Source organism: Gorilla gorilla, chromosome 1 (genome assembly GCF_029281585.2).
Source record: "Gorilla gorilla gorilla isolate KB3781 chromosome 1, NHGRI_mGorGor1-v2.1_pri, whole genome shotgun sequence".
In the NCBI taxonomy this organism is placed as follows: Eukaryota; Metazoa; Chordata; class Mammalia; order Primates; family Hominidae; genus Gorilla; species Gorilla gorilla.
In genome coordinates this window covers 178,288,779-178,312,491 of record NC_073224.2, presented here as the reverse complement: position 1 = coordinate 178,312,491, position 23,713 = coordinate 178,288,779, and the positions used below count along the sequence as shown (strand labels likewise).

General features: G+C 37.8%; 1 protein-coding gene across 2 annotated transcripts in view; it reads right to left on the bottom strand.

Annotated features, from left to right (window-relative positions):
- Positions 1-2,581: 2,581 nt before the first annotated feature.
- Positions 2,582-23,713, bottom strand: part of TM2D1 (TM2 domain containing 1) — a 44,709-nt gene continuing 23,577 nt past the window's right edge. For both annotated transcript variants that reach the window (XM_063698180.1, XM_055361930.2), the window contains exons 4-7: positions 22,430-22,521; positions 16,239-16,312; positions 4,940-5,069; positions 2,582-2,886 (exon numbers count right to left, since the gene is read on the bottom strand). In XM_063698180.1, coding sequence (XP_063554250.1) covers positions 4,959-5,069; positions 16,239-16,312; positions 22,430-22,521 — 277 coding nt within the window. In that variant the 3' untranslated portion in view covers positions 2,582-2,886; positions 4,940-4,958. The remainder of the gene's footprint in view (positions 2,887-4,939; positions 5,070-16,238; positions 16,313-22,429; positions 22,522-23,713) is intronic.

Genomic DNA, 23,713 nt, shown 5'->3' with positions numbered 1-23,713 from the left:
CCTCCTTTTGTAAAACAGACTTTTGAGCCCACTGGCATTTAAGAAATAACCATGCTATAGCCCAGTTGTGCAGAACCTCTTGCAAGTTCCAGACAGACCTCACCAGTACTTGATGCCATTATCCCATTATTTTAAAATGTGTTCAATACATAATTAGTATCTGCCACTTAATCTTTCAACATTACCTGACACGTGTCACTACCTCTATTTATATGAAGACAGAGGGATTAAGAATGGTTACGTGCTCAGTCACAAAATACCAGACCTCTAATATGGCATCCTACCTTTTCCTTTTAAATGTATCTATCAGGTGGGGTGCGGTGGCTCATGCCTGTAATCCCAACACTTCGGGAGACCAAGGCAGGAGGATTGCTTCAGGCCAGGAGTTCAAGACCAGCCTGGCCAACATGGTGAAATCCCGTCTCTACTAAAGATACAAAAACTAGCGGGGCGTGGTGGCATGTGCCTATAATCCCAGCTACTCAGGAGGCTGAGGCAGGAAAATCGTTTGAACCCGGAAAGTGGAGGTTGCAGTGAGCCAAGATTGTGCCATTGCACTCCAGCCTGGGCAACAAGAGTGAAACTCCACCTAAAAAAAAAATAAAATAACCCCCAACCAATATTTCTTTTATACTCTTAGCAGTTCCAAGAACAAATGCTGGCCATACACATAACAGAATCTTTGAAGTAAGGAATATTTCTGGGTAAATAGGTACTTCTGGAAATTAAACCAATCCTTTAGGCAAAAGTAGTATCATTTGTACATCACTGCTACAAGGCACTAAACGTCTCTATAGGATTGAAAGAATCCTTTCCATTCTGCCTTAAAAGGCTTAGCAGTAATAAGGAATGACTGAGCTAATGCATCTCACAATTTTGGTCACTCACATAAAAGCAGGTTTAACATATAAAACATCTGATAGAGAGGGCTTAACATATAATTCATATTCATACACACTACTAACAAATTGTCATAATAGTGCTCAGTGAAAGAAAAAAGCTGACAAATAGAATCTAAATGCATTCACATGAGTTTATTAAAAAATCTGTTAAAGAATTACATATTAGGCAACAGAATTAGGCAAACTAGAAGTGTTCTTGTCATGCAAATTTAGGAAACTAAAGTGAAAATAAAGTCTAAAGGCTTAATAATGTGTTGTGAAGGGACTTTGTTTCTATGCTTCATCAACAACCCTTTAAAGATTATAGCTTATTTGAACAAATACTTTCTAGCATCACCTGCTTTGAAACAGACTTACTACCTGGCCAAGTTAATGACTATAGCTATTATGCAAGGATCAAGATTACTTTCCAAAATTTGACTGCAGGTATTTCTTTTTTTTTTTTTTTTTTGAGACACAGTCTCGCTCTGTCACCCAGGCTCGAGTGCAGTGGCACAATCTCGGCTCACTGCAACCTCCGCCTCCAGGGTTCAAGTGATTCTTCTGCTTCAGCCTCCCAAGTAGGTATTTCTTATATAGTTGAACTAACCTGACTGTGGAAACATGACTTACAATCTGGGCTTAGATGTTACCGAAGTAAACTACAAAGCACTGTCTGCAACCTAAAGGAACCTCAGGGACACTAGAAAATGAGTATCTACCAACTAGTTTAACTGTGACCAAAAATATCACGGTGAAAAAGTAAGTTCCAAGAAAATATAAGCTTCTAAAGGGCAGGGATTTTGTTCACTCCTGCATCCCCCCATATAGATCAGGCCTCCCACTCAGTAGACAATCAAACTTGTTCAAAAGTCTCTTTGAACAAATCGAAGAGATGTTCCTGGTGTACACTGGGGGTTAACCCAAATTCATTTCATATATTAATATTTAATAATCTCCCACCAACTTGAGAAGCTATTGAATGATTTACATGTTATGAAGCTAATTATACTATACTGTCCACTTTTGAGGAAAATGTGTGATAAAAAATTATGGTTTTTACTCTTGAGGAGCACCGACGCTAGTAATTTTGAAATTGGTATGCCTGTTACTGAAGAAAAAGTGGGATAGTATTCTGGGGACATAACATTTCACGTATTTCCATCTTCTTAAAACCCCTCTAAACATGGTAAGAAAAATCAGTGCTAACATACAGGTGCTGCTTTTTTCAGACACTGGTACATCACTTAAGGCACCTGTGCCAGCATCTGCCTGGTGGTGCTCACAGATGGAAGACATTAATCATCTGTTTGGTGCTCCCACCTTGTCCATCCAGCTTCAAATATAACTGCGGTGAGCTAGATGAGTCAGCGTCTGGTCTTCCAAAAGCTAGTGTAGCACTCCCAAAGCAAAAAAGGAAAAAGTTCACACCTCAGAGGCCTGAATCAATGCCAGAAGTGTACATGTTGCCTCAAGGTTTCACAGACTCCCTAATGATCTTTAGCTCCCTGGATACCAAGGCAGAGACAGATCTGAAAGCTGCAGAAAAACAGGTGGGTTGTCATACACAAGACTGAAGCCCCAGGCAATATAAATGGTATTTGTTCACACCATGGATTAACTGCTTTGAAGGATCAAAATGGGTAAGACAGCTACATTCAACATTTAAGAAGATTTTCTCAATAACAAAGCACTAAAAATGTGAATAAGTTACACTTTTATTTTTCAGAAACAAAAATGACAAGTGGCAACTTGCCTTTGTAAAAGATTAAAGAGTATCAGAGTAATAAGCTATCTCTCATAGAGACAGAAGCCCGAGAAACACTATTATACAGCTTTCAAAGAAAGTCCTATTAAATAAATCTCACAATAATATACTTTAAATCAACAAAACAAAAACCACAAAAAATTATACAGAACTCATAAAATGGTATATGAATGAAAAAGAGAAATCTTTAAATCCATACACTAGAAGTTCTCTATTAAAATCAAGGAGGCTCAAATCCTAAAACAGAAAGAAGAAATACGTTAAAACACAATATTTTTTAAGAGTCCAATGAGGTTATTGCAGATGTACATTTTAACATTTCATTTGCTCAATGTATTTTTTTCTCACTCTTGGAGCACTTCTGTATAATGTAGAGAGATTACATGAATGATAATGCAGATACTGGCCTTCTCAATGGGCCTTTCAGGTTTTAAGTTTCAAATCTGAATCTGGAATCCCACCTAAATGTTTACATAATAGGCTACCAAGAATGAGATTCCTCTTAAAATTACATTTGCTTAATTTTTACACAACATGGTTTAGAAACAATCTACTTTTGAAAGACACAATTTACAGTATGAATAATAAAATTTACATGAAACTACACAATCCTTCTCATAAAATAGGAGAAACAATTTCCAAAACAAAAATGCCTAATACAAAATGATACAGTTGACTGGAGCTGGGGTAGGATGGGAGGAAGAGAACAACCATGTAACGGAATGTATGGAAGACCTAGATTCTAGTTTCAGTTTTGCACTAATTAGTTGTGTATCTTACTCTCAACTTCCTTAGGTCTTGATTTTTTTCCTGATAAGAAGAGGTAGATGGATCTCTAAGCTTTATTCTAATTTTAAGGCTCAATGACTTACAGTTTATAAGATTTGGAAAACCTTTTGGACAATCAGTTGAATAAATTCCTTACATCTTGAGGGTGTGTCACTGTTCAATCCCATGACAATAACTACAAGGCATATCCATAATTTTACTGTTAGAAAAGAAAAAAATCCACCTAAAGGGCAAAAGTATACTTCATATCCTGTTTCTGTTCTACAAGACAGAAAACAAATGTCTATTCTCTTGCTGGCCTCTAGAAGCAGTCCTTTGAGATAGAGTTGACTGAAAACCCTAGAACAAGGATAATGGTTAAGACATCTACCCTGTCTTTCTCTCTGCCTGTCTGTGTCTATGAAAGCTTCTAGACAGCTGCTAGACAGTTCGAAGTGAACTATTACATAAAAACTACCCTTCACCCTACATGATATATAGGATTTCTCTATTACAGAGAATAATTATACCAGGAAATGGTTTTCCTGATATTCTACGAAAATCCTGAGTAAAAGTTTGCATTATTGGAAGATTATTAGAATAGACTAATGTATGGTAATTGAAATTAAAAAAACCTTGTAGTAGCAGAGTCCTAGAAAACCAGAGAGTTGAACCAGGAAAAAGGATGGTATCTCTGACTTCAGCAGGTTTATCACTTATTTAAAGCTGAGGCCAGCCAGGCACAGTGGCTCACGCCTGTAATTCCAGCACTCTGGGAGGCTGAAGCAGGTGGATCACCTGAAGAGTTCGAGACTAGCCTGACTAAAATGGCGAAACCCCGTCTCTACTAAAAATACAAGTTACCCGGGCATGGTGGTGTGTGCCTGTAGTCCCAGCTACTGGGGAGGCTGAGGCACGAGAATCGCTTGAACCTGGGAGGCAGACGTTGCAGTGAGCCAAGATTGAGCCACTGCACTCCAGCCTGGGCAACAGAGCAAGACTCTGTCTCAAAAAAAAAAAAAAGAAAAAGATAAAGCTGAGGCCAATAATTCTTACAGGCAGAGCCAAACTTTAGGTTAGAAGAAGCACTTACAGGGAATTCAGGCTTTGGACTCTTTCAGTATCTATTTTCAGTTTCAGGGAAGGAGAAGCAAATAAGGAAGTTAAAGATTATACTGACCCTTAGAGGGATGGGCAGCAGAAATATCTGCTATATTGAGCTATTTACGGCACATACTTTCATCATAACCATCAAATAATAAATGCCTTTTTGCTTTGATGTTACTTTTTTCTTGTGAACTTTGTCCTTTAACCATATGCACTGCAAAGAGTCTGAAGTGGGAACCGAAGGAGCCATGAGCGTGGACTAAAATGCTGTTCAAAGGATTGGAGATGTTTCAGGCATAGGGGTACCTGAGAGGTTTATATGGTTTCTTAAAATTTTCTATGGTCCTAAAATTCTCATAATTTTATATGAATAATATACCACTATAAGATATTACATATATATAATATCACTTACTGTTTCTTTTAAAAAATATTTATGGATATAATTGCGTTTTTCTAAATGTTTCATTAGTAATACTCAGTCTTGTAAGTCTGGTTCCATAGTAATCTATAATGTAACTACTTCCATCTGAAGGTCCAACAATCTAGAAGAGACAAAATTTCAAAATTATTCATTTTACAAAAGATATTTCACAACACTTTGTTTACTTTTCTCAGTTGTTAATAAAAGTATTTCAGAAGCAACAAAAATCCAGCTCTAACCTAGGCAAAAACAGGTAATTTAGTGGCTCATGTAGCTGAAAACAACTACTGGGATATACTGGGATAGCTCAAAGGATCAAAAGAAAAGCTACAGGAACCAAGGACTGAATTCTGTGCTCCCTGAGGCCCTTGGCTTCCCTGCCTCCTTGCTTAGCTCTGCTTGTCTTCATTCTGCAGAGTGGCACTCTAACTGATTGCCAACAGCTCGAGAGTCACATATTCCCAGCTCAGCAGCTCCTAATACAAAGAAAGTAAACTTTTCTTCCCCAGTGTTTATATACCAATTTCAGGGAAAGACTTTTATCGATCTGCTTGGTTTTTATGCGTACTGTGGACAAACTACTATATCCATGGGAATAGATTTAATATGATTGGCCAGGCCAGGCTGCCTGTAGGAGATGAGGTTGTATCATTGACAGTCCTGCCAGAACCACCTGGAATGGAAAAGGAAGAGGTAGAAAAAAACAACACATATTCACTACAATCATCTTGTCCACTTAATCACATATGTGACAATCTAGTTAACATAATCTCTATAAATTACCCTCTAAGGTAGCAATCTTCAAACTGTAGCATTAAAGGTGGACAAAGATTTACCAAGGTGTATGTGGGCCCAGAGGAGAAATCAATCCTGAGATCTTAATTCCCTAAATACTCTTTGTAAAACAAATTTGTCTGATACCATGCTACACTGGAAGCATCCTGCCAGTTTCCCTTCCCACTTCTCCTCACTGTGGTCATTTCTCCCACTTGTTAACAGTAAAGCATACCTACCATCCAGGATACCCCGAGTCTTATGATGGCATATTTCCCTGAGGTGTGAAAGCCTCTGAAGTGCCAAACAAAGGGATAACTCAAAATATTGGATTTAGGGAACTATCCTTTACTCAAAGGTCCAAAAATACATTCTACCATATCTGTTCCAAAGATGCATTTCCAATAACATTTTATGTCTTTTTGTTTAAAAATAATTTGCAACATGTTTATGCTGTTTTGATCAACTGTGTATCATTATTATAATGACAACTCGATCCAAACAAAAAATCACAGAAAATTTTTAAATATTTTAATTTTAATGAATAAGATGATTCGCTAGAAGTTTTCTCTCTTTCATTTGTTTGTTTCTTTGTTTTTTGATATAGGGTCTCACTCTGTCACCCAGGCTGGAGTGCAATGGCATGATCTTGGCTCACTGCAACCTCCCCCGCTGGGCTCTAGCGATCCTCCCACCTCAGGCTCCCAAGTAGCTGGGACCACAGGTGGGCGCCATCACGCCCAGCTAATTTTGTTTTTGTATTTTTTTGTAGAGACAGGATTTCACTATGTTGAACAGGCTGGTCTCAAACTCCTAGTACTAGGATGATGGTTAAGAACATCAATTGATCTGCCTGCTTCGGCCTCCCAAAGTGCTGGAATTACAGGCGTGAGCCAATGTGCCCAGCCTAGTAGGAAGTTTTTAAACCTAAAAATATATTATATTAGGATAAAATTCTGTAGAAGAGGAATAAAAATAAAAATTCAAGGAAGAAGCAATGTAAAAATTATAATGGTTAGTGAAGAGTTCATGCACATCTTTTTTAAGTAGGTGATATTTAAAATCCTACGATATTTATATTCTGTTGGATACATTTCAAAATTGATGTAACACTTTTATTTAAATATGTAAATATTTGCAAACTAGAAGTTATATCCTTTGCAACTATTTAAACTTATGATAGAAAACTTAAATGTCAATTTAAAAATATGTGGAGAGTATGGACTTTGTTTTTGAAATTGAAGGACATTGCTATAAAGCATTCCTCATTTTAAAAATAAATTTGATCTTAAAACTATTCAACAAATATTTAATTCCTGTGATATTCCAGGTTCTATGCTAGACATTATACACTAACAGTGAATAAAATACCATCTCTGCCAACAGGGAACTTATTCTAGTGAACTACACATGTTAATATTCAAGTAGTACTTACAAAGCACATGTGTGCCACACACCATGTCAGGTGCTGTTATGCACATTGACTTACTTGTCAAAGATTAAATTGATTTGGCTTGACACTTATTTATGAGTTTACATAAAAATTAACTGTAATCCCACACTTTGGGAGGCCAAGGCAGGAAGACTGCTTGAAGCCAGAAGTTTGAGACCAGCATGGGCAAAAAAGCAAGAACTTTGCCTCTACCAAAAAAAATGAAAACAAAATATTAGCCAGGTGTCATGGTGTGCGCTTGTAGTCTCAGCTACTCGAGAGGCTGAGGTAGGAGGATTGCTTGAGCCCAGGAGTTCAAGGTTGCAGTGAGCTATGATCACACCACTGCGCTCCAGCCTGGGTGACAAAATGCAACCCTATTTAAATAACCAAATTAAGTCGGTGTGGTAAAGCACTAAACTGAAAGGAAAACTTGGAAGAGAAAGCTGTCTCTTTCTATAACTAGCTGTAGGATCAAATAATTTATTCCTTACTGGATCTCAATTTTTCTTATTGATTATAATGAAGAACAGAATAAGCTGATCTGTACAGTATTTTTAAAGGTTTAATGTCTTCTACGACTATAAGATTTAGATACAAACACCTCAGCTTAAGCCACTACAAAGTATCATCAACACACTTTTCTATGAACTATCTGGTCACAGAAGAAACTGTTTTATTTACTTTTAAAAAAAAAGATCAGCTATAAAGATTTCAACTATTTAGATCCATATTCCTTTGCCAAATTAAGACAGGGTGTGGTGGCTCATGCCTGTAATCCCAGCACTTTGGGAGGCCAAGGTGGGAGGATTGCTTGAGGCCAGGAGTTCGAGACCAGTCTGGCCAACATGGCAAAACCCAGGATCTACAAAAAAAAAAATACAAGAATTAGTCAGGCACAGTGGTGCACACCTGTAATCCCAGCTACTACTAGGGAGGCTGAGGCATGAGAATTGCTTGAACCAAGGAGGCAGAGTTGCAGTGAGCTGAGATCGTACCACTCCACTCCAACCTGGGCAACAGAGTGAGGCTCTATCTCAAAGAAAAAATAAATAAATAATAAAACCTGTTTTAAGCACCCACATACACATATATAATAAATGTGCCAATTCTAACATCTGTCATTTTGAGTATATGATTGTATTATTAATTATAAAATTACAAATCTTTTAAAATATCCCATACTGGATGGGAAGCTGAGGCAGGAAGATTGTTTGAACCCAGGAATTTGAGGCTGCAATGAGTTATGATCACGCCACTGCACTCCAGCCTGGGCAACAGAGCAAGACCCTGTCTCTAAAAAAAGAAAGTAAAATACCCCAATACTGGGAATTTTTTTACTCAGTAAATATGACCATGTCCATTTGTCCATAGGCAACAGAGTATGGAACCCAAAATTATGAGTTTATTTCTCTGCTAAGAAATATCCTGAAGCTGGCTGGGCACAGTGTCTCATGTCTGTAATCCCAGCACTTAGGGAGGCCGAGGCAGGATAGCTTGAGCCCAGAAGTTTGAGACCAGCCTAGGGAACAAAGTGAGATCCTGTCTCTATTTGTAAAAACAAAAATTTAGAACAGGCAAATTCAAAAAGACAAAAAGTATATTAGAGGTTACCAGAAGGTGGGAAGAGAAGGGGAAGAAAGCTATTACTTAAGGGGTACGGTATTTTTGGAGTGATGAAAAAGTTTTAGAAGTAGACAGTGGTGACAGTTGTAAAATATTCTGAACACAATTAATGCCACTGAACTGTACACTTAAAGATTAAAGTGGCAATTTTTATGTTATATATATTTTACTGTACAAAAAGCTAGTATCTTATTTGCACTTAATGTTGTAGTATTAATGTTTGCAATTTATAAACTTTTGATCTTGTTAGTGTAAAATGTAATTTGTTTGTATATACTTAGGTGGTATTCTACTAAGAATAAAGGAAAAAAAATGTGGTTACCAGTAAGTACTTTATCACCCCAACTTTGGCAATTGATATGACCCCTCATTTAACAGCAAAAGTCATGCTTCTTAGGTAACTCAAGTATTTTATAAATTTCAAATGTAATGAATGAAGAAGTGAAAGAAAAAAATAAGACCATTTTATATCAATCTATGCTTTCTCTATCTAAAAGACTTCTGAGTTCCTCCATACAAAGAATGCCAACAGTAACATCAGCAAGATCAGATCATCTCCTGCAAACCTACCAATCTGGTGATAAAAGTAAAAGGATTCAGCTGTCTGCAAGTAAAGGATAATGCAACCTGTATCCATCCCAACTCCCCCAAATAACTAATACTTTCTTAAAAGTCAGACTACATTTTTGTATCCATATTTCACTTCTGTGTGTGACTAATTTTAAGATGATGCCATTAAAACCATCTGATTAGTCACATTTTAATTAAGCATCAAAATTCCTACACAGTGCCAGAATTTATGCATTCAGAACACCTGACTTCATTTGACTTAAAGAATTCTTAGTATTAATCATAAATGACCAATATAAACACTATTCTTTAAGGAATGAATAAGAGTCACCATTTATATCCTGAGGAAAACATAGCATTGGGATTCGTCTCAGAACCAGTTTAAGATATTCTTTGTTTTGAAAATCCTCTTAAAGGCACTAAAAAAAATCTACCCACAGGGTAAGTGAACTAAGTGAAATCTACCTAATTAAGGTCACATGACAGAGTAAAAGTTACTCAAATGATCAGTCACTTCGGTTTTCCAATTTATTTTCCCAATATATCACACCAGGGTTAAATAATGATACAGGGAGCTATCTGAAAGATTTGATGTCTATAAAATGTCCTCTGTGGCCAGACACGGTGGCTCACGCCTGTAATCTCAGCACTTTGGGAGGCTGAGGCGGGCAGGTAACGAGGTCAAGAGATCGAGACCATCCTGGCCAACATGGTGAAATCCCGTGTTTACTAAAAATACAAAAATCAGCTGGGCGCAGTGGCACATGCCTGTAGTCCCAGCTACTCAGGAGGCTGAGGCAGGAGAATCGCTTGAACCCAGGAGGCGAAGGTCACAGTGAGCCAAGATCGTGCCACTGCACTCCAGCCTGGGCAATGGAGCGAGACTCTGTCCCCCCACCGCCCCCCGCCACCCAAAAAAAAAAACTCCTCTGTGGCTGGGTGCGGTGGCTTATGCCCATAATACCAGCACTGTGGGAGGTCGAGCCAGGCAGACCAACTGAAGTCAGGAGTTTGAGACCAGCCTGGCCAACATGGTGAAACGCCGTCTCTACTAAAAATTAGCTGAGCACGGTGGCACATGCCTGTAATCCCAGCTACTCAGGAGGCTGAGGCAGGAGAATTGCTTGAACCCGGGAGGTGGAGGTTGCAGTGAGCTGAGATCGTGCCACTGCACTCCAGCCTGGGCAACAGAGCAAGACTCCATCTCAGAAATAAAAATAAAAAGTCTTCTGTTTGTATATATTGTTGTCCTACATCTAGCAAACTATCAAGTATACCACCTTTCCAGCATTGGTAGTAGATTTATGGCAATTATGCTTTTAGTCCTTTTTTTGATCAAAAAGGCATAGGCTATGTCTTTGACCAAACAAACTGGCTCACATAGACGTGATTCCATAGCCTTGGCCACACTTTGGTCTAAACTGAAAAGCTTAGGCTTTTAAAAATGTTTGTAAAATGCAAAGATTTTTTAAAAGATAAAAATTAAGAAAGGTGTTTATTAGGCCTACAACCCCCAAGGAAATATTTTATTTTATTATTTTTTGAGACAGGGTCTCACTCTGTTGCTCAGGCTAGAGTGTAGTACTACAATCACAGTTCACTCTGCAACCTTGATCGATCTCTCAGGCTCAAGTGATCCTCCAACCTCAGCATCCTGAGCAGTTGGAGCTATAGGCATGCACCACCACACCTGGCAAATTTTTAAAAAACTTTTTGTAGATAAGGAGTTTCACTGTGTTGCCCACGCTGGTCTCAAACTCCTGAGCTCCAGTGATCCTCCCACCTCGGCCTCCCAAAGTGCTGAGACTATAGGCACTCATCTGGAAATATTTTGTTTCTAAAAATAAATGGAATCTATTATCAGACTATTCTTGGAAAAGATAATAGGTTCCTCTAGGGCAAGGACCCCATGTTATTATACCTAAGTTGGTGCTCACTAAACCGATTTCCACTGATGCCATAATGTATAGTTTATCATATCAACTTTCGTTTTTATTCATTACCTCTCAAGTGACACTGTGAAATTCAGGAATTTAGCCCTATTATGTTTTGAATGTTTGTGTCCCTACAAAATTCCTATGTTGAAGTCTAACCCCAAATGTGTTGGTATTAAGAGGTAGGGCCTTTGAAAAGTTATTAAGTCATTAGGGCTCCACCATCCACTAATGGGATTAATGACCTTATCCTTTACACCATGTGGGCACATATAGAAGGCACCATCTATGAAGCAGAGAGTCCTTACCAGACACTGAACCTGCTGGTGTCTTGATACTGGACTTCCCAGCCTCCAGAACTATAAGAAGTAATTTTCCATGGTTTAGAAATAATCTAGTCTAGGCCACGCACAGTGGCTAATGCCTGTAATCCCAGCAGTTTGGGAGGCCAAGGTGGGTGGATCATTTGAGGTCAGGAGTTCAAGACCAGCCTGGCCAATATGGTGAAACCCCGTCTCTACTAAAAATACAAAAATTAGCCAGGTGTGGTGGTTGGCACCTGTAATCCTAGCTACTCAGGAGGCTGAGGGATGAGAATCGCTTGAAGCCGGGAGGCAGAGATTACAGTGAGCCGAGATTGCGCCACTGTACTCCAGCCTGAGCAATAGGGCAAGACTCAGTCTCAAAAAAAAAAAAAAAAAAAAAAACACACACAAAACAAAACAAAAAGAAATAATACAGTCTAAAGTATTTTGTTATAGCCCCAAATGGACTAAAACAGGTCCTACAGAAAAACAATCACTTTTTTAAAAACTACATTTTGCATCTCATCTTGCTTGCACTAGGCACAAAGCCACACTTTGTATAAGGCATAGTGCATACAGTTTCAAATCAGCAAAAATTTTTAAGGGCATACTCTGTTTAACATAACTGGTACTATAGCAGATTAATAAAAGTCATTTTTCCTCAAAAAATTTATGTGTGAAAAGTCAAATCCATTGTTTAAAAGTTAAAAACTAATACAAAGCAGTATATAACCCAGTGTTAGAGTGGTATATGATAAATATCAAACTCATGAAACATACTTTACCAGTCTGTTAAATGTATTTATAAAATTCATAAATGTTTCAGACATTATGCTAAATTTCTGCTGCTTGTATGGTTATTAGTCCTTTAAGGAAATCCACTCTGTTATATTAATAGGAATGAAAGTAAAAGCAATTTCTTCCATGATGAACAGAATTTTTAAAAAATTGTGACAAAGAAAGAACCCAGCATACTTCCAATAACTTTCTATATTGTAATACTTATTTCCATTTTCCCTCCACATATCCTCATCTTTCTGATTTGTGGCTGTTTGTCTCCACTTAATATAAGAGACTTTATTTTCTTTTTATTTTGCAGAATATACGTCAGTGATTTTGGTATAATTAAAAATGCCCAGGCCAGGCATGGTGGCTCACACTTGTAATCCCAGCACTTTGGAAGGCCAAGGCGGGCGGATCACCTGAGGTCAGGAGTTTGAGACCAGCCTGACCAACATGGTGAAACCCTATCTCTACTAAAAATACAAAATTAGCTGGGCGTAGTGGTGCGTGCCTGTAATCCCAGCTACTTGGGAGACTGAGGCAGAAGAATCGCTTGAACCTGGGAGGCAGAGGTTGCAGTGGGCTGAGATCACACCATTGCACTCCAGCCTGGACGACAAGAGCAAAACTCCATCTCAAAAAAAAAAAAAAGTCCAGATTGTGTGAATGAGGAAAGAGGTTTAAATATAATCAAAACAATCTCATTTTTCTGATAAAAAAACTTGTATTATCTAATCTATCCTTCATGACATATATAAAAATATAAGGAGGCTGGGTGCAGTGGCTTATGCCTGTAATCCCAGCACTGTGGGACGCCAAGGTGGGTGGATCACCTGAGGTCAGGAGTTCGACACCGGCCTGACCAACATGGAGAAATCCCGTCTCTACTAAAAATATAAAATTAGCCAGGCGTAGTGGTGCGTGCCTGTAATCTCAGCTACTCAGGAGGCTGAGGCAGGAGAATCGCTTGAACCCAGGAGGTGGAGGTTGCGGTGAGCCGAGATCAAGCCACTGAACTCCAGCCTGGGCGACAAAAACTCCATCTCAAAAAAAAAAAAATATATATATATATATACATATATATATATATACGGCACAAAAGAATGAGTGTCTTTAAATATTCAGAACTACCTTATGAATAACTATATATATATATATATATATATATATATAGTAGTTATATATACAATAGTTACCCACAGCTGAAAGATGGTATGCTATACATGTATCACTGATTTAGATTTTCTGGACTGTATTCTATGTATTATTTCATGCCATGCATCATCATTCATATTATCTGTATATTTTTAGGAACAAAAGATAGAAAATTCCAAAGTTTAATAACAAATAGACAAACTCATAAAAGTATTTTCAGGAAACATAGCAACATGTAAAGCTTACTTTAGCAATATGGGCATTATACTTTGTATTGTTTCTGTTCAAAGACAAACTATAACTAGACTACAGTATGTTTTTATAGGTCTTGAATCCATGCCCGATACGTTTATGGGATCACAGTCCAACAGAAACACATTGCTACTCAATGGAAAATAATATTTAATGGCAAAAAAGAAAGAAAGACAGAAAGACAGATGGAAAGAAGGAAGGAAGGAAGAAGAGAGAAAGAAAGAAAAAGAAAGAGAAAGAGAAAAGAAAGAAGGAAAGAAAGAGAAAGAAAAGAAAAAAAAAGAAAAAGAGAAAGTCATGGCAAGAATGGGGAAGGAAAGAAAAATAAACAAAAAGATGAGCCAGGGCCAGGCACAGTGACTCATGCCTGTAATCCCAACACTTTGGGAGGCTGAGATGAGAGGATCGCTTAAGCCCAGGAATTCTCCTCTAAAACTGATGATGTCAACATCAAATGTTAAATATGTTAAATGACATGAAGAATAAGGCTACCCATCTTATTTGGCTATGCTTGAAATGGATTTATTATAATCTCCCTCAATTTGAAAGCAGTCTAAACTGATCATACCTGTGAAAAAGTCTTATTTAGGGAAATTTACTGCAGATGTTCACACACTCTAACTCTACACCTCAATAATTTCTTAATGTGATCGACTCCTAATCCCAGAAGATCTTTAAGTTAAACAACTAGAGGCCAGGTGCAGTTGCTCACGCCTGTAATAATAGCCCTTTGGAAGGCTGAGGTGGGCAGATTGCTTGAGCTCAGGAGACCAGCCTGGGCAACATGGGGAAACCTTGTCTCTTCAGAATATACAAAAATTAGCCAGGTATGGTGGTGCACACCTGTAGTCTCAGCTACTTGGGAGGCTGAGGTGGGAGGATCGCTTAAGCCCAGGAGGCAAAGGTTGACAGTGATCTGAGATCACACCACTGCACTCCAGCCTGTGTGACACAGTGAGACCCTGTCTCCAAAAAAAAAAAAAACAAACAAACAAACAAAAAAAACTATTTATTGTAAAAAGTTCAGGTATAAATGAATCAGAAAGCAGTGACTGAATCAAATTAGCTCTATAATTTGATATAACTAAAGCTACAATGCAATAATATCACCAAAGAAAGAACCTAGCATGAAAATATTAACTAAGTGGTTCAGTTTCAAAGACACTTTGAATTCTGGATATCTTAACTCAAAGAATCCCAATAATACATTAAATTCCTTGGATCCTCACTGAAAGTGAGAAGCTCATTTCTAAGCATATGTGCATAAGTACCTTAGCCTCTTCATGCCTGCTTGCCTGTCCCACAGTTAGAGAAGGCAGGATATTTGGTTAGGCATATGTTTACGAGTACAGACAGGAAAATTCCAACTTTAAAACCAAATATTTTCCTTGTTTAATTCTGGTATCTTATTGGTCCATATGCTGCCTCCTCCTCACAGTATGGTATCCAAATCTCCTAGATTGTGACTTTCTTTTAAAGCATAATGATAACATCAAGCAGACAGAATTAAAGAGTGGAAATACTATATGAGAAAGCAGAGCAAAACAGATGATGCTCTAAATGCAACTGACACACTTGCTAAAGACGTTAGGTGCTCCATAAATGCTTGTTGAAATGCTGTTTGTCAACATTTGTTGTGAAAAATTCATCTCTTTCTCTAAGAATCCTCATGAGTTAACCACAATCAGTTCTACATAATTTAACAGAAAACATCTGGTGGCACTTTTAAATATTTAAGGACAGCATTTCACAAACTATGCCCGCCCCCAGTCCCACTGCAGCAGGAGAAAATAAGGCTAAGGAGAAAAGCAAGATGAGTTATCAGGAGAGCCCTAAACATGTATATCATTTGTTTATACATATCTGGTCTACATTCTCAGATTTTCTAAAGAACGCCCTTTTTTTTTTTTCTTTTTAGCTTAAGCTAGCTGGATTTCAGTTTCTGTAATTTCCAAACACCACAATACTAGTATGGAGTGCCTGTCCAGTGCAAAAGAAAATCTTGTCTCTGCTTCCGCAATGCCCATATGTATAACAGAATCCTATCAATGCTTTTATGGTAATTGACAAGGTGACAGTGACTATGAGGAAAAGAAACGGGTTTGAAAAATAACCACATTCCCTCTTAGAGACAACATATATTAAAAAGATTTTGAGAAGTTATTCAGTAAAGAAACTTCTTTAACTCAATTGAACTCACATTTACAAATCATATTTGAGCACGGAATCTTTTTTAATGAACTTCTTATGTCTTTGAGAACTACTAACTGGTAGAGCACAGTTTGAGAAATGCTAGTTGGAAACATGACCAGGATTCCTTAGATCTAGTACATGAAGAAAAATGGAAACAACCATTCTTCTCTGCTTCCTCATATACTAAACATTTTAAATAGAACAGGAGATCACAGAACTCAATTTTGAATGTAAAAGTAGTTTACATTCTAGATTGAGAAACTTACCTGCATTGAAATAAGAATGAAATCAATTAGGCTCCCAATTCCACAAAACCCTACAGTGCAAAACTTTAACAAACCTAGAAAAGAAGGTAAAGTCATTTATAATCTGGAAGGTCTTCTAAATATTAACAAACTGCTCCATTTTCCAATAAACCATTATTATATATATATATCATGCTCTTTATATCAAGAACATAAAAGTAACACTTTAAGAAATCAAATCTTCACTTGAAAATGAGAAGAGTTTAAAGGAACCCTCTACACAGAAATGCCAAAAAATAATTTAATTCCCTTAACAAATAAATATTAGTAACTGAAAAAAAACTTCAATATAATCTAATAAAATTTCTAAGAGAAAAGGCCTAAGGAAATAATCCTTAAATCTCAGTACACCAGAGTTACATCTTTTAGTCCTAAAATCCTTAATTACTTATTTAGACTTCATACATTATGTGACCCAAAATTTACTATACATTTGGAGAGTTAAAATATATAAATTGTCATGCCAAAAAAAAATCAGGAAAAAACACTGCTCTTGTTGTAAAATTGGAAAATTTTATTAGCAATCCAATTACCTTTATCTTATATATTTATTTTTCCTAAGGATCACCTGTTTATTAGCTCTATAGTCAAACTCAACAATTCTGTGCTGAGCACTATATACAGCTTTGTCCTTGGTCCCAATCCAAGAGCTAAGATGCTAAAATAGATGATAACAGAGTATCTAATATGGGACATCTACAATAATATAACCCAAAAACGATTGTAAGAGGCAGATTGGGGGTGGGCTGGGGGTGGGATGATTAATCTCTTATGAATTTAAACTTGAGTTTCTTACAAGACATCTCATATGAGATATAAAAATGGTATAAGACAAGACTCTTTGTGAAAATGTAGTTCCATATATCAACTACAAATAGATGCCAGCTAAAAATCCTAAGAGAGGATGAGATCACCTCCCACAACCTGAGAATACACAAATAAGATTGAACTATGTAAGGACATTAGATGACTTTTTCCCCCACATATAGCAGAATAATGTTGCAAGTACAGAAATAACATGGCAGCAATAAGTTAATAACTATTAAAATACAGAAATAATTAAAAATTTTGCTTTTAGTTTTCCTCAAAACATTCACTTACCTAACATTCTATCTTTGATTACTATCTGTCACACAGAAGCCCCATTAGGGCAGGGCCTTTTATCTGTTTTCTTTACTCCTGTGTCCTTAGTGCCAACAACATCGCCTGGCACATAGTAAATGCTCAATATTTGTTGCATAAATTGATAAATATTCTCGTATTTCTGCTTCCCAAACACTCCCATCATTTCATCCATTACCTTAATAATAACTCCCTTAGTTTTTTCATTAGTTGCATGGTACCATTAGTTGCCCAAAGAAAATTGTCTGCTGAGGTTTTATCCAGTGTATTTTATATTTCCGAAATGTATTCCTCTTCACAAAGCATGTTAGTATAAACTTGAGAATGTCATAGTTTCTTTTTCTTCAATTTGTTTATAAAAAAGAATATTGGCCAGGCGCGGTGGCTCATGCCTATAATCCCAGCACTTTGGGAGGCCGAGGCAGGTGGATCACCTGAGGTCAGGAGTTCGAGACCAGCCTGGCCAACATGGTGAAACCCTGTCTCTACTAAAAATACAAAAATTATCCAGGCATGGTGGCATACACCTGTGATCCCAGCTACTCAGGAGGCTGAGGCAGGAGAATCACTTGAACCTGGGAGACGGAGGTTGCAGTGAGCTGAGACTGTGCCACTGGACTCCAGCCAGGGCAACAAAGGGAGACCTTGTCTCAGAAAAAAAAAAAAAAAAGAAAGAAGAAAAAGAGAGAATATTAAGTATAGTCCCTCTAAAGTTATATCTTTAACTGCTAATCCATGAAGAATAGGTAATCACATCAGGGCTTTGGCTTTTTTTGTGCCATTTTCCAAGGATGTTCTTCCTTTTAGACCACTTCTTTAGAGAAGTCTTCCCTAACCTGCCTGTCTGAAGCAGCATGCCACCCTATCCCTGCCCCATAACCCACTATGCCTGGCTAGTTTTTAAAATTGTTTGTAGAGACAGGGTCTCACTATGTTGCCCAGGCTAGTCTTGAACTCCTGGGATAAAGTGATCTTCCTGCCTTGGCCTCCCAAAATGCTTGGATTACAGGCCATCACACGTGGCCTAAATTTTTTTTTTTTCTCATAACTCTCAGGAATGAATGAAGTTTTTGATTATAATAACTGTAGTAGCAGAAATAGTGACAACAAAAGTAGTTGCTGGGCTAACATTTATCAAATGTATCTTATCTCGTTTAATTCTTATTGCCCTTCCTATCTGTGTTCATGAAGTATTTTTATATTTGAAAACCTAAAACAAGTTTAAGATGGCATTATTGGAAACTTCATTACTAAAATCATCCTTTGCCTTAAATTTCTAGAAATAGATGGACCATAGTTAACATCACACGTTTGGAGTAAGATATGCTGTAAGTCACTGTAATGATTAAACCTTCAAGTTTTTTTTTTTAACAGTGAACTGGTAAGTTTAAATGTGTTACTCCAGGAGTTTCTTTCTTTTCTTTTTTTCTTTCCCTCTTTTCCTTTCTCCTTCTTTCCTTCTTCCCTTCCTTCTTTCCTTTGCAGGGTCTCACTATTTCCAAGGGTCTCACTGTGTTGCCCAGGTTGGTCTTGAACTCCTGGCCTCAACTGATCCTCCTGCCTTGGCCTCCCAAAATGTTGAAATTACAAGTGTGAGTCACCACACCCAGCCTCTTGATTTTTTAAAACAGCTTTATTGAGTTATAAATGACATACATTAAAATGACATACAATTACCTAAATGACATGCAATGACATACACTGTACATATTTGAAATGTACAATTTGATAAATTTGACACTTGTAAACACCTGTGAAACAATCACTATAATAAAAAAAGAACATATCTGTCACACCCAATAGTTTCCTCATGCCCCTTTGTAATTTCTACTTCTTGTCTCTCCTTGCCCCCGTCTTTCCCCAGCAAGCACTTATCTGCTTTCTGTCACTATAAATTTGTTAGTTCCTTAAACTTTTAAATATCATCATCTCTGATCTGTTCTCTAGTTTCCTTAAATGTATTACTCCAGGAGTAGGTAATATTTACCAGTTCCAAACAAAGATATTATTCCCTTATCCAATATTTTGTCTTAGCAGAAACCTCTCATGTTCATTTTTGTGAAGCATCCGTAAGAAGGTGTTCTGTAGCAAAGTATCTAGATTTTCTTAAATTTATCATCTTACTCTGTTATGGGTGTTATTACATTACTTTCCCAATAAACATATTTCTATGTCATTGTTTTAAATGGCTGCGTAGTATTCTGTTGTGTTACACACTGTACCTTAATTTTTTTAGACAGTTCCTCCCTACTGAACATTTAGCCTGTTTCTAGTTTTTTTGATATCATATGACAAATATTTACCAGAGTCTTACTGTCTGTCAGGTTCTGTTCAGGACACCAACTTGCCTAAGACAGATAAGGCCTCTGCCTTTAACAATGTACATTCCAGGCCAGGCGCAGTGGCTCACGCCTGTAATTCCAACACTTTGGAAGGCCAAGGCAGGCGGATCACCTGAGGTTAGGAGTTCGAGACCAGCCTGACCAACATGGAGAAACCCTGTCTCTACTAAAAATACAAAATTAGCTGGGCGTGGTGGCGCATGCCTGTAATCCCAGCTACTTGGGAGGCTGAGGCAGGAGAATCACTTGAACCCAGGAGGCAGAGGTTGCGGTGAGCCAAGATCGCACCATTGCACTCTATTCTGGGCAACAAGAGCGAAACTCCGCCTCAAAAAAAAAAAAAAAAAAGAATGTATATTCCAGAGGAAGACTGAAATGAATGAATAAACAAATCCCCGAGGCTAACAGATTTATAATTAGCACTATGAAGGAAAAAAAAACTAATATAAGTAGGACCACTGCTTTTCATAACCATAAAGAAAGATTAAGTAAGGTTAGTTGTAAAATGGGATTTTTTTTTTCTTTTTTGTAGAAATGGGATCTCACTATGTCACTATGTTGTCTCTGCTGGCCTCAAACTCCTGGCCTCAAGCAATCCCCCCACCTCAGCCTGTTGAGTAGCTAAGTCTATGGGCACACACCACTGCACCCAGCAAAAAACTGAATTTTAGATTTTGTCTATAACTACTTTCATTGCAGTCAACATTGTATTACGTAGTTAAGAATTTTTTCTGAGGCAGTGATCATTTAAAATAAAAATGCCTAAATTCCTTAACCTTGGATTCTTAATAGAAATTACAACTTATTTAAAATATTAAAAAATTTTAAATTGGCCAGGCACTGTGGCTCATCCCTGTAATCCCAGCACTTTGGGAGGCTGAGGTGAGAGGACAGCTTGAGCCCAGGAGTTCAAGAGCAGCCTGTGCAACAAGGCAAAATCCCATCTCTACAGAAAAATACCAAAATAAGTCAGGCATGGTGGTACATGCCTGTAGTCCCAGCTGCTAGGGGCAGAGCTGAGGACGGAGCATACCTTGAGCCCAGGAGGTCGAGGTTGCAGTGAGCCGTGATCGCACCACTGCACTCCAGCCTGGGCAACAGAGTGAGACTCTGTCACAAAAAAAGAAAAAATATTCTATTGCTTCTGATACCTAAAAGGATAACTTTTGATATCTAAAGGACCCAACTCCATAGCAAGATACTCAAAGCATTTTATAATCGGACCATAGACTACCTCTGTAGGCAGTGTCACCTCCTGCATTGTTCTTCCTACACGATCAGCTAAATTGTCCCCTAATCTCCCAGTGTACACTATATGCTTTACACATGCTGTTCCCTGCAATGCCTTCAACCTCTGTAATCTTTTCATCCTTCAAACCCTAGCTCAAATGTCACCATATCTAAGAACTTCCTTCAGTCAACTGCATCAGTCCCTTTTCTGTACTCACACAGCACTGTTATGGTTCTGTTACAGCGCTGTACCATAAATTGGCCTACTAACATATTTATTTTATTTTTAACCAATATACACTGTGACCTTCATCATTATTTCCATATCACTTAGTTATTTAAATGTTGAATATATGTTTAATTAACTAAACAAGTATATATAGTACTTTATGACTTTTACTTAGGAACTTACAACACTGAGTTTTAGTACAGCTGTCAGAAATATATCTACCATCAACCCCACAGTGAAGACTTCTCTTTGATCTTTTGTGGGTAGCAACATGGAAGAAATAAGGTTAGCTTTGCTAGCTAGAAGGCAGAGCATTCAAAAACTTTAAATTTGCTCAGTGAAGGGCTAATATAGAAGCAGAGTACTACAGTAAATAAAGCATGATCTCTGGAGCGGGAAAATTTGGGTTCAAATTGAGGTCACTAGCTGAGTGTCCTTGGGTAAATCTCTTAATCTCGTGACAATTTTCCTATCCATAAAACAAAGATGATAACAACAAATACGTCACAGAATAAAGGAAAGCCTCCAGACTCAGTAAATCCCTTAACCTCTCTGGTGACAGTTTCCTTACCTGTTAAAGAGGATTTAAAGAGGATGATAAACTCAGAGGGTTGTAAGGCTTCAACAAGGGCAGGCATGTGAAAGTACTGTTTAAACAAAAGCTATCGTAAAATGTAAATAGTTTTCATAAGCATTAGTAACTATAGTAAATGTGATTACAGCCAGAAGGAAGATATAGAAAGGGGGCTAAGGGTGATAGAAGTCAGGCTCCCACCCCAGCTCAAGTGGGTCACCAAAGTTCCAACCCCAACTTGTTCTGAAAGAAGTGCATAGTTTCTAATCCCAGGGCAATGGTGAAAGAGATTTGGGCAGAAGGAAATATTTTTTGGAGTGGTAGAGGATGTACATTTATTCATAAAACATTAACTAAACATCCAGTGTGTGCCCAGCACTAGCAGTGACAGTTCCAGTGTACTATCGTAAGTAAATGCCTCCACTATCTTGTGTGTGTTTTCATAAAGGTGAAAACATAGGAAAAGTCAGTATTTCTTACCTAAGCTGAACTGTTGGGCTAATTGATAGCTCTATACTCACAGAAGAACGTTAACTACTCAACTCCAATTATATAGAACTTATAATAAATACACAGAGATTTAATCCATAAGAACACCTACAATGAACCAAAATATAGGTTTCATAAGGATTTTTTTTTAATGAAACATACGCACCCAAAGCAGGGTATCCAAGGTAAAATCGATCTGCTCCCAACCATCCAAGAAAAAGAGACAATGCGACTGCCACTTTGTAGGAATAGCCATTTCTGCAAAAAATTAAAATCTGAGTATCATATTTCCAATGTGAACATTTTAGAAAAAAAATTATTAACTACTACTTGTTAATTGGTTCATTCTTTCACTCAATTAATGTTTTTTAGATGCCTCCTGTGTGTCAGGCACTATTCTAGGCTATTGGAATATATTAATGAATAAAAGCAACAAAGATCCCTATCCCCGTGTAGCTTACAGGCTGGTGGTAACAAGCAATAAACACAAATATATTTAAAAAATAAATCATATACTATGTTAGAAAGTCATAAATGTTAACAAAAAAAAAAAAAGAAGTAGAGCAGGCTGTGTAGAATGCCAGGAGCCATTTAAATGGAGTGGTAAGAGTAGGCCTCATTAAGAAGGTGATATTTGAGCAGAGACCTGAGGGAAGTGAGTGAGATGGCCATGCCATGCTTCTGAGGAAAGAGTGTCACAGGCAAAAGAGACAGCCAGAACTATCATTTTGAAGTCAAATTTCATCACGTAAGATCCCTGCTCATAATTCTCTTTCGGGTGTGTGTGTGTGTGTGTGTGCTCATAATTCTCTTTCGGGTGTGTGTGTGTGTGTGTGTGTGTGTGTGTGTGTGTATTTTATTGCACTGCATTGCATATTTGTAGGGAGTTAGAAAAAGTAGTAAGTGGCCCAGAGATGCTGTTTATGTGTCTAACGTTATAAGGATGTCAAACTTTATGCTGAGGGCAGGAGCACCTCATCTACAATGGAATAGGGCACCAAACTAGAAGCAGAAAAATAATTTAGAAGGCAATGCAAAAACTAACGCTGAAATCTAATGGGCAGTAACAGTGGGAGAAAGAAGTGAACAAAATTGGGAAATACTAACAAGGCAGAAGCAAACAGGCTACATGTGGGGAATGAGGGAAAAGGAGAAGTCAAGAATGACTCCAAGACAGGCGCGGTGGCACACGCCTGTAATCCTAGCACTTTGGGAGGCCGAGGCAGGTGGATCACTGAGGTCAGGAGTTCGAGAACAGCCTGGCCAACAGAGTGAAACACAGTCTCTACTAAAAATACAAAAATTAGCTGGACGTGGTGGCAGGCACCTGTAATCCCAGCTACTCGGGAGGCTGAGGCAGGAGAATCACTTGAACCCAGGAGGTGGAGATTGCAGTAAGCCAAGATTGCACCACTGCACTCCAGCCTGGGTGACAGAGTGAGACTCTGTC